Genomic DNA, 17,773 nt, shown 5'->3' with positions numbered 1-17,773 from the left:
TGTCTCAAAACAATCTATCCTACTCAGTGCTTTTAAAGGGTATTTAGCTGAGTGTCCACTTGTGACTACTAATTCCACCATTAACTATCACAGTGATGCCTGGCTTCCAGCCTCCTGTTCAACATCTGTTAGTATTCTTACAAGCTTCTGGCAAAAATCAGTGTCCACGTACTTGCGTGCTCTCTCTTTCTCTCTCAAAAATGTCACAAAACATGATTAAAAAAAGGTACAGATCAATGACATTTTGCTTATGAAAAATATCCGTCAATGACATATTTTCTTTGCAGCTTGCTTGCTAAAGCAAAATGAAAGAACGGTCACTATAGCCAATCATCTCGTGCACAGACTGTTTCTCAAGCTTAGCAGCTTTTGCTTTTCCAAGGAAAAATATAAAAAGCTTGACTATAACAGTGTAATTGCAACAAGTTTTACATTTCTGAACTGTGGATGCAAATACTATGCTCTGTACATAGCCCCATACTCTTCAGGGCTTCCCTGTTGAAGACAGAAAATCAGAGACAGCTTGGGCAAGAACTCACAGGGAATATTTTGATATTAAGTTTACGCAGCGTTGGCTCAGTGTGGATTTAATATTATTTTAAAGACAGAAAACATCCGCTTTAATGAAATGCAAAGCTAAAGAACGTATTTAAAGATTAGTCAGCCTCAATAAGATTACATCCTAAAAGCCACTTAAATTGTTCTGGACTGGACAGGCTCTACTGGATACAATATCATTTTCTTGGATCTTATTTATAGGTTTAAAGTAAATCCTTAAGCCTGTGTTTTAATATAAATCTATTTTTACTTCTAGCTTTAGAGATACTGACGATTATGTTCCTAACCCATCAAATTCCTTGCTGGCCTCACAGAAGATAGGCTAAATAGGGGCTGTGAAGATGCTTTAGTAGAAAAAGGGGCTCACAGGGCAGCAAGTGTTTAGAGGATAAGAGTGAATACATAAAAAATAAAACAATGAGTAAGAAAGATGTGGAAGGGACAGAAAACCCCTGCAGTAGTCTCTGTGGAGTTCTCACAAGGTTTAAAAAAAAATTTCTGTAGCTAACCTTTAGTAGAACTTACTTATATTCCAATAAACCCTCATTCAAAGCCAACTGCACAGACAGAAAACCGGCAAGTTTTGGTACCAACTGGTCAAACTGGAGAACTTGGACTACTCACCTCACCAATGTATTTAAGGAATCATTTTACTGTGGTTGTATGAGGCCCTTTCTATTCCAAGTCATGAAAACTCAATATCAAGTTTTGGAATCACAGGTGAAACACTGTTTCCTTTCTCAGCTCAGCCATAGTTTTTGAACTGTCACTAACAGCTTTTGCATGTAACCCTTTCCCAGTTAACTTCTGAAAAGTAAAATTAAGCTAAATTAAAATTTTAAAAACCTCCACATTGAAGAAAAGGGAACCTTTGTTTTGATATGAACTGAAAGAGCCTCTTCAGATTTTGCAGCAAAAAAATCCACAAAACCGAACACCAAAACCCGAAAATCAAAAAAGCTAACAGACTGTGCCAAGCCAAAACGTTTTGATTCAAGCAAATAAGTTTCATTATTGAACATGTATTAAGTTTTTAAATATAGAAGTCTTTTGTAATATAAGCCCCATGAAAAAAAGCTGTTTTGAAATTAATAGTGCAAAACAATTTTGGAAGCATCCAAAGTAATGATTCCCACTTCGTTGCTTCCAAACAAACAAGAGAGATACTATTTTTAGATTTTGCCTCTAGTCCTGGTTCCTTTGCTTCCCCTCATCCAGTCATGAGCAAGAACAAGCCAAAATTGTTAACTGAATTTGATTCCTCTATATTTTCAAAATACACACTTCTGTTGATCACGTGTGTGTGTTTGTCTGGTTTTTTTAGAAACACAGCTTTAATTTGAAATATTATTTCGAACCACCCCAAATCTGTTTCTAAAGCAAAACTGACATTTTGGAAAGGCCCCTCTTCATGCACACCTCCCATGGTTCCTAGGAGAAACAAGCCCAGATGTTTCCTTGCCCTCTCTTTTGTTTTTGGTTGAAAGCAGCTGCTGCCCCGCAGAGTTTGGACCTGTAAGAGGGTGGATGGTGAGGCAGCCTTTGTCCCACCTCATGTCCTCAGCTTGTAGCACACGGTGACGTTGAATAGGAGGTTCTTGTGGATAAGCCTCGCCCTGAGTAAGTGGGAGATACTGTGTAGATACAATGGCAACGTGGCTTTGACACGGTCTTGGGAAGGGATTAGATTTAAAGTCTCCCTGTCAAATGGAAAGCACCAGGCGATACAGCCCTGCAAACCCCAGCATTTTTAAAGGATCTTGCAGAGAAGTACCACCAAAGGCAAATCAGTGATGGAGGGACTTGAGACCTGAACATGAACCTAACTGATATACGCACGGCAACTGTGCAGGGACCCACCACCTGTTTAAGCAGGGAGGCGGTAGGCTGCCAAAAACAGTCCCTGAGATGCTGCTAATGGAGCCAGGCAGAATGACCTGCAGTCTTTAACGCAAGATGGGGCTCCAGTGGCTTCTCAGGGTGGGTTCCAGGGCCACAGAGCAGTTCAGATCAGGCTTGCCTGGTTCTTCTCCCATTCCTCACCTTCCCACCAGGCAGACCTGGCATGCAGGACAGAGACCTCTGTACAGTGGCACTGAGGTGGTCTCTTTTCAAAGACCAGCTGTAAATCATAAGGACTTTTTCCCATGTAGTCTGTGGATACCACTTGACCCAGTGCTTAATGACAGGCAGACTGGGCTCTAGTTTTGTCCTTGGGATTTTCCTTATGAAAAGAAGTTGCTGAATGTTTTTTTCATAAAGGGAACAAAGACACAAAGATTCTAAATCCCATTTAGTGTCACAGTTTGGGAAACAGAGCGAAGACCATGTACATACCATTTAGGAAGTCTCTTTGCGTGTCCAGGACCTGGTTGATGTCCTGTACCCAAGCTTGTTGAATTTCTGGATTAGCTGCCTGTAAAATTACTCTCTCTGATGTTTCCCTGCTCATTAGAGCAAACTTGCAGGGATCATTCTCCACGTTTTCTTCAATGATAAGGTAGTTCATCTGAAACAAGCCAAGGTAAGCATGTGTTACATGGAGCATGAGTTAACATTACTCAAGAACCAGAATAAAATTTTTGTGAAGAGTTCCTGGAAATAATTGAATCCAATAACAGACTGTCAGATCACAATCAGAAGAATTTGCCTCATCTAGATTTAGGCAGACAAATCTTAAGCTTAAATATGATGCTTAATAAAGCTCTGACAGATGCACCAGACATCCGCCTGCCTTGTCTTGAATTACAACTTCTATTTTAAGGTAACATAGACCTGACTGATGTGCTAAAAATTTATTGTAACCCGTAAATAGAGTTGTTCCTATTAAGATGTTAATGAAGTCTATCATTCCTCCAATTTAAGTAAGTGTTTATATTTCTTATCCTCCATGGGAAAGAAAGTCTCAGTCATCAGAGTATTTTAAAAATGGAATGGACTGTGCACAGGTATATACCAAAAAAAAAGAGCAATTCTCCCCTGATGCTCCAACAGATCTTCTTATTTCTAGCAGATTACAGTCATCTGTGTGCAATCACTTCACTTGACTGTAGTAACAGATACTCTTTCTGGAAATCGCATGGATGGCAATTTTGGCTGCTGTCCTGCCCTTCTGAGGCTTCTGTGTAAGTGTACCCATAACTTTAACTTTTCCTGAGCTACTTATAGCTATGATAGTAAACAAGAATAGGTTGGCATAGCCTTTCAAAAAGAGAGAGAGAGAGAGAGAGAGAGAGTCTTCATGTCAAAAGTAGACAGCTCTGAAGACTAAGGCAATAATGCCTCTCTAGAAGATGTCTATCTCCAATTGCTCTGAATAACTGTCAAGGTATGGAGAGATCCATTCCACATCTAAATACTGTCCAGCATTCAAACTGCAAGAAGAAAGGAGCCTCTTCCTTCTCTTCTGGGGGTCCCTGTGAAGTTAGAGGGACATGCAGGAACTCCTCTGACATGGGGAGAAGGAAAGGGACAGACAGTGAGCCTGGACAGTGCTCTTCCTCTTGTTCTGAGCTCTTGCTCCTCTGGTTGATAGCCAAAGCAAGCAAGTCAATCCTGGTATGACTGCAGGAAAAAGACTTGTAGGTCAGAGTCCCTAACCTCCTATTTGTGTCTCAGGGAGATGCATTTGCCAAGGCTATCCACTTAGGTATTTTGAGAGTCTGAAAGGTATCCAGCTGAGAAGTATCCAAGAAGGGATGTGCAATTTCTGAATGCTAACTACCTCACTGCCTAAGAAGGGTTCTTTGCTAATGTAGGACATCGTGCTGAAGCTTCTATGACAGTTTGAGTGTGACAGACCTTGGAGAAAAATATTTGGGAGCCTCATCTCCCTGACAGACCACAACGGCTGCATTTGAAGTCATATGCACTTCTTACTCTTAACAGAGAGACCTGAGTGCTCAGCAGTGGCTGTGACACAGAGGAAAGAAATGGGATCTCCGGTGCTGGCTAGGTCCTTCTGCTGTGTAGGAGGATGCGACCATCAGGGAAACAGCCAACATCTCTCAGGGAGTGTCTCCCAGAGAACTGGACAACCATGACTGCACATGGTATCAAAGCTAGCCAAAGAGAGCTAGTCAGTCCTGGTAACTGCTGTAAAGATGGGTTCAAGCTGCCCAGCAGGATTTTATCAGCACTCAAACCAAGGTCAAAGAAGCTTGGTCCTAGCTGACAGTGTAAAGCCTCCTCAAACTCTGGCTCATGAACTCAGACCAGATGCAATTTCTGGATGCCCACTTTTAGGGCAGGGTTATGAAAGACAGGCAATGAGGCAGCCAGTTTATGTGATATTTTTGGACAAAGTGCCTCTCACCAGGGAATAACCCAGCTCAGGTTGAGGCTCCACTGCAAGGTGAGGATGCCTGTAGCACAGAGAGGCAGGGAATGGTCCTGCTATAGGGAATGGTCCTGCTCCACTGTGGGCCACAGCTCATCTCTGTGGGAAAGCATGAGAGAAATGCAAAAGCAGCCAGAAGCTGAAGCAGGGGCTGGGAGGGAGGGTGTGAGAGCTGCTGGCACACAGACTCCATGCTGCAGTGGGAGAGATACACATGGAGCCACGGGGGATCCCACACTTGCTGTAGGCACTCAACAGGAGAATGAGCTGTTTGCCAAATGGAAGAAAAGAGAGACTGGAAAATTATCACACAAAAATTTTAAACTCAGGCAGTGGGAACAGCATTACTTTCATAGGCTGTTTAACTAGAAAAGCAACTCATACCCTTGAGGCAAGCTAATTTTATTGACATTAGGAGAGATTTATTTTTCTCTCTTTATCTACAATATACAATTCAGGAATTGTTTCCTGCAGATAAAAGCCTCATTGTTATACATACAATAAGCTGAAGTCAAAATTATTCATGTTATTTCCACCCCCAACTTTAATAATAATTTAAATCAGCAATAAGATAAAATCAAAGCTGATCATCTAAATCAAGATGATTGTTTATTTGTACACTTCAGCTTTTTCCTTTATAGCTTATTATTAGCTTATTATTTGTGTTGGAAACTATGAAATACACTGACTTGCAAATGGATATAGGCTTTTCAGTAAATGCTGCAGTTTCTGTCAGCCAAGAAGATGCCCTCATTTCAGTAAATATGCTAGTTATCGTAGATTTGTTTAGTTATACATGGTTAATATGCATTATTTCACCTGATATTGTTCTCTGCTGTTTCATATTAATGTACCATTCAAAATTTAGAGCAAACACAATGCATTCTCCCACATCTCTTTTTAAGCTGTATCTTTGAAAAGGAAATCAATCCCAGACTGGTTTCTCAGCTTTGAATGCTCAAGACATTCAAAGGAACCAGTGACTTTGCTCTTTCTGCGGGCACAGCAAAGGCTGTTCTACCAGGAAAGGGGTAGCATTCATCCACCTTCACTTACCATTTCAAAGGTTAAGTTTGCATTTGTTAAACAAGCATAAAAGCCCTTAAACAAACAAATAAATAAGTATTTTCCCTGGTTACTTTCAGTTTTTACTTTTAGTCCCAGCCCCCTAATCTGGAAAGATTATTTAAAACCAAAATTAATTTCTTAAAACTTTCTTTATAGTTTAACTGGTTTTATAATTCCTTATAGCTGCATTTTTAGAACTGTGTGTGTTTCTCTTTGTTTTTGAAATAGTTCTGTCTTCTACTGCAGGCTTTTTAGCGATATTTGTTAACTCAGAGCTATGAATGACAGAAGACCTGCCCGCACGCTGTTCCTTGTAAAAATTACCCAGTAAATTTAGACACCCAGTAGTTTATTTAGAGATGGTCTTAAACGGCTTCTGATCCACTGACAGGTAAATGCAAATGTTTTCTGCAAATTGTTGTCCCCCTATGACAGAATGGATCAGTCTCACAGTATAGAAAACTGGTAAGATTTCCTTACGTGACCATCAAACACAATATGCCTCTCCCTCTGTATTTCTTACCTTTATGCTTTTCTTGAACATGTAGCCTGGCGTTAAAGATCCTTTTCTAAGGAGTTCACTGAAGATAACTATTTGCTCAAAGAGAAATACCCTACGCTCCTTTGGTCGAGACTGAACTCCAGAATCCTGCTCTGTCACGTAGAAGGTGTCCTGCTGCAGCAGCTTGCCTTGAGCTGTCAGCTTGCCCTGAAAAGCAGACAAGGCACCAACATTACAAACCCCGACCAACCGTAATCCCACGAGACGATCTTCTATGTTTCGTGCAGTCCAAGTTTTCCAAGAAGCACTGAATTCATGTGATACATATCCCCTCTAAGTTATCAGAGCAGCAATCTTGTAAATCAAGAGCTCAGTTTAAGGAAAATAACATAGGTTTCCTTTGTTCTCATTGCCACTGATTGTGCATATAAAACCACAAGCAAGAGGTCTCAAGTAGAGTCCTTTGTACTTAATTTCAACCACTGTTCCAATTATGTAGTTTGTTATTGTAGTGCCTTGGATTCCCTCTAGTCATGAGCTCTCCAACACCCCCTAAGCCAGTAGGCAGTGACACAACACCTCTGAAGGTGCAAAAAACCAGGACCTACCTGTTTGCAGGAATGCTACAATGCATAAGACGGTAAGACAAACTTGACTTCATTTTGGAGATAAGACATCTCGCCAGGACTGCCAAAGTCTACATTGGCTTATTTACAAACCACAGGCTGTAACCTGTGGGGTAATAACTCACAAATCCCTTCCTGAATGTTGCCAGACTCAGAGGGAGCTGTTAACATGTTAATGCTAGGTGACCTTACTAACAGGCAAAGCAGTCTGGTTCACCACATAAAATAAGAAGTGTAATTCAAACTTGCAGAAGCTTTTACAGACCTTACATTTTGAAGAAACAATAGATAGATTGTCACAAGTTTAGAGTGAGAGGTATGTCACCCCCCACCTTCGAAACCTCACCAAAGCCTGCAGATCAGCATTGGAGAAGAACAAGCACTAGATGAACAGCCTGAAGTAGGGCAGATTGTACAGACAATCATAGAAAGATAAAATACTTTTCCTTGCCTGGTTGTTACTATAAGCAGAATGCCAATGCATACCTCAAAGCCTTGGAGGCGACCCAGGTTCATCATATCATTGCAACGTTTCGGTACAAGGCACATTAATTCAACTGCTTTCTGTTAAGGAAAAAGGATGTTGTATTATTACAAGAGAATCAGAGGGTTCCTAAAAGCAAAGTGTCAAATAATGAACTTCAATAGCGCGATCACTGCTAGCAGTTATTAGTGTTGAGGCCCTCATGCACTGAAGATGTACGGTAAGGTCTAAAAGAGGATGGTGCACCTACAATGCAGGACTGTGCCTTCATCTTTTACTTCTGACTTAAGCTAAGAGACATACCACATTTAGAATATCAGCAGGATCTTCAACTACTGTCAAAGGAATACTGGGGTTTTCCTTCCTCTGTATAAAGTGCCATTAGTTAACATAGCACTATTGTCCAGGACATGAAAACGTACCTCTATATCAGAGCATTCCAGACCAGCTTTTTCACTATACCTCAGGAAGTCCTGGAGAAAGCAGAAAAGTTTGCATTAAAGCATTTCAGAAAGAGAAGATAAAAGATGCCAGTTTGAAAAAGAAAAAGCATATAAAGCATGTGATCTTCTGAGAAGGAACTTGCTAATATTGATAAATTCATTCTCAGAGGCTGCTGAATGTTATAACCATTTTATAGATATGGAAAAGGGGTGTGGATGGTTGCTGAAAACATCACAGGAAAAAGGCAAAGCTGGGATTAGCCCTTGGGAATGCTTACTTGGTCCCTGTCTTAAGCCACGAGACCACACACACTTGAAGATTTTTCTTTTCCTTTTGGCATTTCAGGGAACACGCTGCTGTCTCTTTGCTAGTGTGCAATTACCAAACTGTGATGGCAGCCTGCTTGAGACTAGTTCAAAAAAGAGAAGAAACCAGCTCAGAGCCCCAGTACTGCTGGAGATTACAGGGTAGGGTTCAGACATGCCTAATTTTACATATTAGCTTGAGACCCCTAGGGATGAATTTTCAGAAATGCTGAGTAATTGGCATTGTGGATAAGTCAGCAGAAGCCAGAGTGGTCAGACTCCTTGGGAAAAAAGTTGCAGCGAGCTCCCCAAATTTTAAGACATGAGAATATTCTGGAAATAAGTTTCTTATGCTAATTTGAAGAGAGATATTCAGAAATGGAGGCTATAGCATTTATTAGAAGCATGCCATTCAGCACCAAAGACAGGCTTTATTAACACACTTGTGCATCTTTATTGCAATTTAAAAAAATTGAATGAAAGTTTGCTCTAAAACTTCAGAGGAAGAAAATTCCTATTTGAAGTTTAGTCTTCTATAAAAAAATTCCAATATTAAATAAAAAAAATAAATCTTTTGATTATCGTCGATTGCAAACTAATCCCACAGATATGGCCCTCCTGCTCTCTGGATATTTTCCATGGGACTCTGTCATTGTATGCCCAAGTATAAGCAGACTCCTCTTTCCTCTTAATTTCATGAAGTTATTCCTCAGTTAAAACTAAGGCTGAGTTAAAATAACAGCATCTAATGCAAGATGCAGACTACAGTTTAGTCCAAACCGCATCTTTCCACTCACCTTGAGAAGAAGCTGATATTTAGTTATTCTTTGAATGGGTTTGATCAAAAAGTCACTGATGGTTAGCCGTTGGCTTATTTCCTGTTGAACCTCCTAAAAATTGAGGATTAAAAACAATTGCAAACAATCACAGAGTAAGACAGAGAACATGATAAAATGTCTCGGCAGAGGCTTATTTCCACAGAAAGTTGGTCTGTTCTTAATCTTTTGTTTGCAAGAGGGAATTTGAGAGGATTTAAAAATCTGGCGTATCCTATTTAGGCAAGGACTGGGTAAAAGTCATGACCGAGCTGGAAGGCATTGGAAAGCACAGGATCCCTTCCCCCTTTGAGCTGACCAAGCAGGGCTGCAAGGTCTGGAGACGGCTCTTTCCACTGCAGCGGGGATTAGCTCACAAACAAGTCCTGCAGTGCATGCCTCATGCCCTTGGGTGAAACGAAACATCTTTCCCTTGTTAAACAAGCTTCTTTCACACTAATATCTAAATGTGTCTAGACCCCTTGAAACAGACAATGTTATTGGGAATTTATGAGAGGCACCACCCAGCTCCAACGACTTTTACCTCCTCCCCTGTTTGTAGACTACAGATTTAAAAGTCTTATTTTATTTTGGACAGAAATCAATGCAGTTGCAGCACTTTGAGGGCCACAGACAGTTAGTACTGGATTAAATATTTATTAGAAATTAACAACATGAGAATTTGAAATAAATGAAATAACTTTTTTTCCTTGTAGCAGAGACTAAGGCATCATGTGCACTATCAAAATCTTCTAGAATTTGTTTTAGACGAATGCCACAGGTCACAGAATAGTCTACTTGACTAGGACTCCCAGTTGTATGTAGCAGTAATGAGTAATGTATAATGAGCCATGCTTACCTCAAAGTATGCCTCATACTCAGCTACTATATATTCAGATCGTGGCTTGTTTTGGCAATATACCACATACATGTGTAATCGCCGCTCCTGTGAAAGCAAGATGCACAGCAGACTGGTGAGATATTGGCTACCATTCTGTCTTGCTATTAAAAGCTGGCAGAAAGTTGCTATGATGTTCTGCTTGGTCTTCCTTATTTTTAGTTTAATCAAAGGCTTAGTAGTTTGCTGAAGTAGGAAAGTAAATTGATAACTGGGTCTGTTCTCCACTTCTGCACCTCAGGCAAAGGGAGGTTTCCATGGGGGTAGCCAGTTAGAGATGTCGTCCCCAAACTGATGGGTCTGAAATTTGCTCTAGTGTTCTGCTGTAGCTAATATCACACGAACATGTCAATCATAGCAGTTGGCAACTACCTGCCATAATTATATGTTGGCAGATGTCCTTGGCCACACCAGTTTTGCCCCCAAATTAGAAGTCTGAAGAAGGCAATGATTAATGCTTTAGTTCAATCCAGCTGCTCACTGAAGATGCACAACTATAAGGCTACTTCACATTTAAATTAAGTTTAGACATGTAAAAGTATCAAACTGACACAAGTAGGTGTTTTCAGAAAGGAGTCATCACACCCTAAATAACAATTATGCTAGAGATAGGTAACAAAATAAAACTTACATGCTTAATAAAAAGCTGTGCTAAACGGTCAGGTTCTTGAAGACATTTTTCCAGTTCAGCCAGGAAAAAGCTGAAAGAAAGGACATCAACATTTCAGAATACTTCTTTAAGTCATCTCAGCAGCAAACTAGTAATCCTTCAGATATATCGGTGCAATTTTAGCTATAGTATTCAATAATAAATGGAAAGGTAAGCTTGGCTTCAGCCCTTAATGGTGGCATTTCTAAAACATTAGATGAGAGCTGTGAAATATGGAGGTCTTGTCTTGCAAACTATCTTCTCACCATTACTATTACAGTGGTTTCAATTTTTTAAAAGTGCCAATTACTATCTAATTGCAAGAGTTGCTTTCCTTCACTGAGAACTCCCAAAGTAAAACTTTTCCATATACCAAAACGCTTGTGAAAACTCAACTGAAGCTTTACCAGGAGCTCTCAGTTGCATGAGCAGATTTGGAGTACTGGTCAACGTGAAAGAGATGCATAAGTTTCCACTTGAACAAACAAATCAACACGTTTTTGCTGGTGGTTTTAGTATGTTCTAGGTTTAGCTGTTTTTCAGTATATTACTGTTAGCAATACACCGTAACTCATAATAGTAATAGTAATTCATAAACACTGTCTCTATCTTGACCTGCAGCTTTGGGGTGGTCATTTGTTCTAGCTTGAATGCTCTTACCAAGAATATACTAGGATGTCTAAAAGTGAGGTAAAAGCAGCTAAACTAAACTTTACTAATACTGGTAGGTTTTTCTAACTGGTAGGCAAATCCTGACAGTCTCCCTTTCCATGATCTTCCTCTTTTTCACTGCAGGATTTCTGTCTCAAATGCCTCCACAGATTTGCTATAGTAGTCAGATTTGGTGAGAGGACATGCTTGCAACGGTCTGGTCCCAAGAAATCCCAGAACCTCAAAAAAAGATGCACGTTGGATAGCTGTTCCAACTAAACAGACTGATTGCTACCATCAGATACAGCTGCTTCCATAACTCAATCCTCTATAAATGTTAAATTTATCTGCATTTAAATAGACTTCTTGACCCAGATATGCAGAACTAAAAATAGGGAATACCTCCCTGTGTGTTACAGAAAACTATCATCACACTTAAACAATGAATGGCACTGGTAAAAACACTCCGTTGCTGGTATCAATTTAATATAAGGTGAAACTTTTTCTGACATTTTTTGTTTTGTGCGCACAAGGGGATCTCTCGGAACGTAACGACAGGCCCAGGCCATGAGATAAGCACCTGTAGGACACTTAATGGGAAGGGCACCTTGTTTCCTGCATAAGGGAAATATCCAGAGCTGAAGGAAGATCCAGCCCGGTGTCCATTGCTCAAGACTGCACACACATGCTCAAATTCTAGTTAGCCAGAGCTGTAGAGTATTTCTGAGTGGCAGAGTTGAAATGATGACCATATTGTCCATAAGCAAGACATTGCTGTTCATAAAGTTACAGCAGAAACAGCCCAGGGTTTAAAATAAGCCTCATGTTTCCAGCAGCGTTTCAAAAGTGACTTGTATGAGGGCAGAGTAAGATTTTCATGGAACAGAGTTCCTAACTGAGAGTCAAAAGCAGCAACAGGCCAAAGCCTGTCAGAGCTTTTGCGTGAGAAGTATCTTGCAAGTATTTGCATTTTATCACCCTACTAGCCAAATACTACTGGTATGGTCAGCCTTCTTGATCCTGACAGCTGCATGTGAAGATGTTCATGTTGCTAAGAACCACAAGACATAGGAAGGAAACCATGACATTCCAGCATTGCTACTGCTCATCATTGGAATGGATTGAGTCTACAGCTGTGACCCAAGAAACACAATTATGGCAGCCTCAGTAGCTTTCCTGGGAATCCAGCAAGTACCCCACAAGCAGCACCTCTCTGGGAGCCACGCTGGGACTGCTTATGAGCAGTAGCTCAGGAGCTGTGGATGGACCACAATGGTATCTCCCATGGAGCCTCTTGTTGTGACTTCTCAGCAAGGAATGGCAGAGCCGTTGGCAGCACAGCACTGACACAGAGGAGACTCTCTTGTGTGCAACAACATTTCTGTCACGCTGACCAGCACTCCTGCCACGGTGTTTGAGCCAACATAAAGCTGTATCTGTGAGAGTCAGCACAACAAACACCCTCCCATGAAGCCAGGCAGTGCAAAGCTATAGCCCATCAAAGTTTTTTCACTGGGAAAAAGGAGTTTATGTAGGACCGATGCTTTGCGTCATGCAGTTGTGCTGGTTCTGATTGGGCAGACAAAGCCCTGTATCAGGATCTAGTGTATGGTGAAACTGTGGCTAAAAGCACATGAATCAGAACATGTTCTCAGGATTCAAGGTAGCGATGATTTGTGAAGTTACTAAGCAGCACTTACAAACCAACAGAGACCATTTAAAGTGAGGTAACGTCCTTTGGAAGTTCAGCCCTGAATGACCTGCTGATGTTCAATTAAAAGCAGCTTAGACATACAGACACCATATACCCCAATCCTTTATGGACGAGCGGTTAGAAAGGTGCTTAAAAAGGAACAAAATGAAAAACTTACTCTTTGTGCCAGTCATAGATCTGGTGAATATTGCCAAATACTATCTTGTCTTTCCCTTTCATATCTTCAGAAACTCCTTTTTCTTCTATCCTCTTCATGAAGCCCTTTAGGATTAATGATCAGCAATTAGCAAAGGGTTCATTTGAAAGGGGAGAATAATTACACTCTTTTTTTTTCAAAGCAGCGAAAGTTTAATGTCAGGATTTTTTAATTGAAAACGCTTAAAATACCTTTTGTACAATTTAAAACCAGAAACCCACCTAGATACTTACAATTACATAGTTTGCTTAAAAGAAAACTTTAAAGGATTTATTCTGAATATCTACAATACTTACAGAAACCGTTATTAGACGTCATTGAAGTGACAAGTGCAATTAGAAGATAAAAGTTAAACAAAAGCAGTTTATCAAGCTCTTGGCTTCTCTGGTAAAAGGAAGAAGCCAGACTGTGTACAGAGTTCTTCCATTCATCACCATAAGTATTTTGTGGGAGCACAAAGCCAAGCAGTAAGTTTGAAGAGTCACATGAATCCGATTTCTCACACCTCCTGAGAGTTTCTTTATAAGCGTTTGGAACGCTGCAGCCCTGTCAGGTTTGCCAGTGGTGCATGATGTAAACAGAAGATAACACAAAGGTCTTCAAGTTTGGAAGCTGTTGAAAATCACTGTTAGATGGGCTGATAATTCTCCTTGGACTAGTGAATGCCAAAAGCATTGCTGAAAGCCCATTTCAATCGCGTGCCTCCAGTTCTGAGTCCTTGCTGTGAAAAAAACTGGACCCTGCATGTGAGTTGGCTCTGACAGGTGATCCCTAGGGATCAGCCAGGTCTTTACAAGTTGAAGCTTAAAAAACTATGACTGGTTTTTAACAGAAAAAATCCCAAACTCTACTTTTTCTTAAGGTTTTTTTTGCAAAACAATAATACACGGGCCACACACGCACCTCAGCACAGATCCAAACCCAGCTTCTGGAAAGGTACTCAGACACAGGACTTTAGTCCAGGTGCAAACTCAAGTAAAGTACATGTTACCATTACTCAATATGACAGCAAGAAAAGCATGAAATAAGTGGTAGGAGCATAAGTTATTCTCCACCACTGCCGTCAAGGCTGCATTATAGCAGAAAGAGTTTGTCACAAGCCGGGTAGCCAAGAAAAACCTTTGCACGCTAGAGTTGAAACCTAAAATACAACATTTGTTAGATGGAAAGAAAAATAGTTTCCAAAGGCATTTCTTCTTGTTTCTGTCAACATGAGAAGGGGACCATGGAAGCAGAGTGCAAAATAAAGCAGTTTGTTTCTCATGCTGTATTTTTTGTTGTTGTCACTTGTCAGCATGGTGCTTTTTAGTGGGAAAACATTTTGCATAGCAGCGTTTGCTTCAGCTCACCTCCACAACAGTTCCCAAGTCTTTGACGTAGTCTTTTTCAGTCTGTACCAGCTCATTTAAGACAAACCTAAATTAAAACAGAACACACACTTATTTGACCATATTCCTTGATGTTACTGTTTGCTCCTCTTACCACATATTACCTCTCCATAAAACTCCACCATCATCCAGGTCACGTAACACAACTCACTCTTCGCTCACTTATAGCTCAGTGGAATGTCAATGACAAAACCCTCACATTTCAGGTCAGGGTAGTTTCAATTCTCTTAACCACTCTTTCCCCCTATCCCTCTTCCCCCCCATATTCCAGGATAGTGTAAGAGCAGCAGCACAACCAGCTGCCTGTACTTTGAACTACCCTTCCTCACTTTTCTCCATCCCCCATGCAGCCCCCCAATAGCAATGGAGATGTGTCCTCACCCATTTTGCAGCAAGCAGGAGAGGATTTCTTGCCCCAGTCCCTCTGGCTCTGCCCAAGATTCAGCTATTAAGTCTTAATCTGGAAGTTTCAAACACTTGGAAAACAAATCCCCTCTTCTGTCATAACCAAGAGCTTAATCTTTCAGACTAGGTAATCTATGTGTGGGTGCCAAATGCTTTACACTGATTTCAGAGTTAATAATCTTGGGTAGGAGAGTCACCTAATGAAGGCCTGATGCATGCAAACAACAGCAAGCTAAAAAAAGCCCCTCCTTTGTAAGTCAAACTGACTAATCACATAATGTTCTTTGGAGGACAATTTCAAAAAGTTACAGCTTGCTGCAGACAGTCTGCCTCTCAATTATGCCAATACATAGATTTGGCACATGACAAATAAACTCCATCTGTGCTCAAGTTCGCTATGGCAGTAACAAGGCTAACAAGATAGAGGAGTGCTTTCATGTCTAATATCGCTCCATTCACATCAATCTGCAGACTGACCCACTTGAAATGATAGGGCTGAGGGCAAACACTCCGAAGATAAAAGCCTGGTTGAAAATATCTAGAGAGAAAAAAAAATAGACTGGTGTTGCAAGGAGAGACTCAGTTACGAGAGGTTCCTGAGAAAACAAATCCTGCTCCCGCTGCACTCCCAACATGTCCCTTGCTCAGACAGAGCGGAGGAGATACTTAAGACACGTGGCAGGAAGAGGTCAAACAGCTTCTTGTTCATTTGAGAGTGAAATCCAGCCCCCTTGGCAGAAGACAGAGCTGGCAGCGGCGATGCCAGATGCTTGTGCTCTCCGAAGTGCCCTGCCAAGTTGCGTGCCTGGGTAGTAAACACGCACAGGGCAAAAGGCTGCTCTTTTACAAAGCAGCAGCGTGTGGCCTGAACAAGCGTATGCTGTACAGTCCCCTCTTGCTGGCTGACCTACTGTGCTCTTGCGAAAGGTTTGCCATGTCTCCTCCACCCGAGGAGGCGTGCTGGGAGGTTACTTTTCAGCTCGCACCACCTGCGTCTGCATTGCTCCCCATGAACACAGAGAGCTGCTGAGGGAAGCGGGAGAACCTCTCCCACCTGCCCACTGCCTCTCCTTTGGTTTGAGTTACTGCAAGGATCCATCTGGCCAAATCGTCCTCTAAAAATGAAACAGTGGGTACTTGTAGTACGTAATGCTGCAGGACGTGCAGGCAGGTGGGTGTGAATTAAAAAACAGTGCAGCGACCAGGTGTCTCTCAGGTGAACAGACTAAACCTGCAAATGTACACCTCTATTAGGAACCGGGGTCTGCACCTCCACTGCTTACCTTAAACTCAGCACCACTGTTCCCCCAGCTCCCCTCTTTCTAGCAAGCAGAAAAATCAACCTTGACCATCTCTATTAGTTCTCTGAAGCCTACCTGACACAGGACCTTAGAGGTACTCCCAAATTTAAGGTTTCTAAGATGGATGCTGCCAAAAATTCAAGTTCACTCATCTCCTCATCTGATAATATGGAGCAAGGGCAGGCAGTTGCTTGGAAAGTGCCTGCCCTGGTCACCAGCAGGTATTGACTACACAGCTGTATTTAAAATGGCATGAACTGGAACAAGGATAGAGCCTCCTTACTTCTGAATAAGTCTGAATAACTGGATATCTTGGTAACTGTATTAAATCTATACTGAACAATGCTACTCAGTGAGACTATTGCCTTATTGCTCACAGAAATGCAGCAATCAAGCCTGATGGAATAGGAGTTTCCTGAGACTAAGGCTAACTGCTGGCATGCACGTGCTGCCAGAGACACAGGAAATTACTGCCCATGCCTGTGCAAGGATTCAGCTGCTGTTTTCTGGGGATTGGGGGGGTCACAGCTCAAGTTGGGAGCTCAGCTGCCTCATATGGCTATGGAATTAAACCCAGCGAGCTGCAGAGATACAGAACACAGACACAAAGGAGCTGGAGAGGAGACAGATGTCTTGTGCTGAAAGCCACTAGCAGGTGCTCCTAAACATCCTGGCGTTTAGGAAATCTGGACGGAGGCAGCCACTAATTACACGTAACATGCTGCCAGTCCCCCTGCCAGAAGCGTCGCACATGAGGAAGCGTTACTGTATTTATGCTTACAGTGGCAGAGGTCTCTGCACTAAAACTGCAACCTGCAGTTAGTTGCCAGTTGTCTAATTAATGAACTGCTACCAGAGAAACCCAAGAACTTGCAATATTGAGGAGCTTTTAGGAGACAGATGTGGGCAGAGATGTTCCCTGCGGGAAGGCCGACGGCTGTCTAGTAGAAAACTCCCATTCAGAAACACATCCAGGAGTGTCATGTCCCTGCCTGCTGCTGGGAGTCGATCCAGTCCCTCACTGTATCGCTTCTCTGGCTTTCTACAACAAACAGCAGGAGCAAATGATGGCTTTCACAGACCTGTGACACTTTGCTCCTACTTCCTCTTCTACTCTTAACTACCTCCTTGTTCTCCCGACTCGGTTTCCTTCCCTGCTTGGCATCTTTCCCAAATGGGCTGCTCTTCTTCCACCTCTCACCTTACCACACTCCAATGAGACCTGTACGGACCGTTACTTTTCCCCTCCATCTACCATTTGATTAGATCATTGCAGTTACTGTTGTTAGCGTAAGAGGCAGTATAAAGCAAACAGCTACCTCAGCTCTCTTTCATATAATTCTTGATTCTGTTTCTCCAGTTCTCTGTGTCCTTCATCTGAACTATGCATTTAAGAAATGCTTTAATCATGATAAGCTTTGAAGGCACAA

The 17,773-nt window shown here is 41.7% G+C and overlaps 1 protein-coding gene across 15 annotated transcripts in view; it reads right to left on the bottom strand.

Annotated features, from left to right (window-relative positions):
• The window catches only part of KALRN (kalirin RhoGEF kinase), a 532,819-nt gene that overhangs the window by 36,161 nt on the left and 478,885 nt on the right, over positions 1-17,773 (bottom strand). For all 15 annotated transcript variants that reach the window (XR_005932657.1, XR_005932658.1, XR_005932659.1 and 12 more), the window contains 9 exons: positions 14,599-14,665; positions 13,211-13,314; positions 10,671-10,740; positions 10,001-10,087; positions 9,124-9,216; positions 8,000-8,050; positions 7,580-7,657; positions 6,489-6,674; positions 2,896-3,067 (listed from right to left, as the gene is read on the bottom strand). Coding sequence is in view for 12 of the 15 variants with exons in the window: in XM_030018367.2 (XP_029874227.2) it covers positions 2,896-3,067; positions 6,489-6,674; positions 7,580-7,657; positions 8,000-8,050; positions 9,124-9,216; positions 10,001-10,087; positions 10,671-10,740; positions 13,211-13,314; positions 14,599-14,665 (908 nt within the window). In the remaining 3 variants the exon portion in view is untranslated. The remainder of the gene's footprint in view (positions 1-2,895; positions 3,068-6,488; positions 6,675-7,579; positions 7,658-7,999; positions 8,051-9,123; positions 9,217-10,000; positions 10,088-10,670; positions 10,741-13,210; positions 13,315-14,598; positions 14,666-17,773) is intronic.

This window comes from Aquila chrysaetos, chromosome 6 (assembly GCF_900496995.4).
Source record: "Aquila chrysaetos chrysaetos chromosome 6, bAquChr1.4, whole genome shotgun sequence".
NCBI lineage: Eukaryota > Metazoa > Chordata > Aves > Accipitriformes > Accipitridae > Aquila > Aquila chrysaetos.
This window is presented reverse-complemented; position numbering and strand designations above follow the sequence as displayed.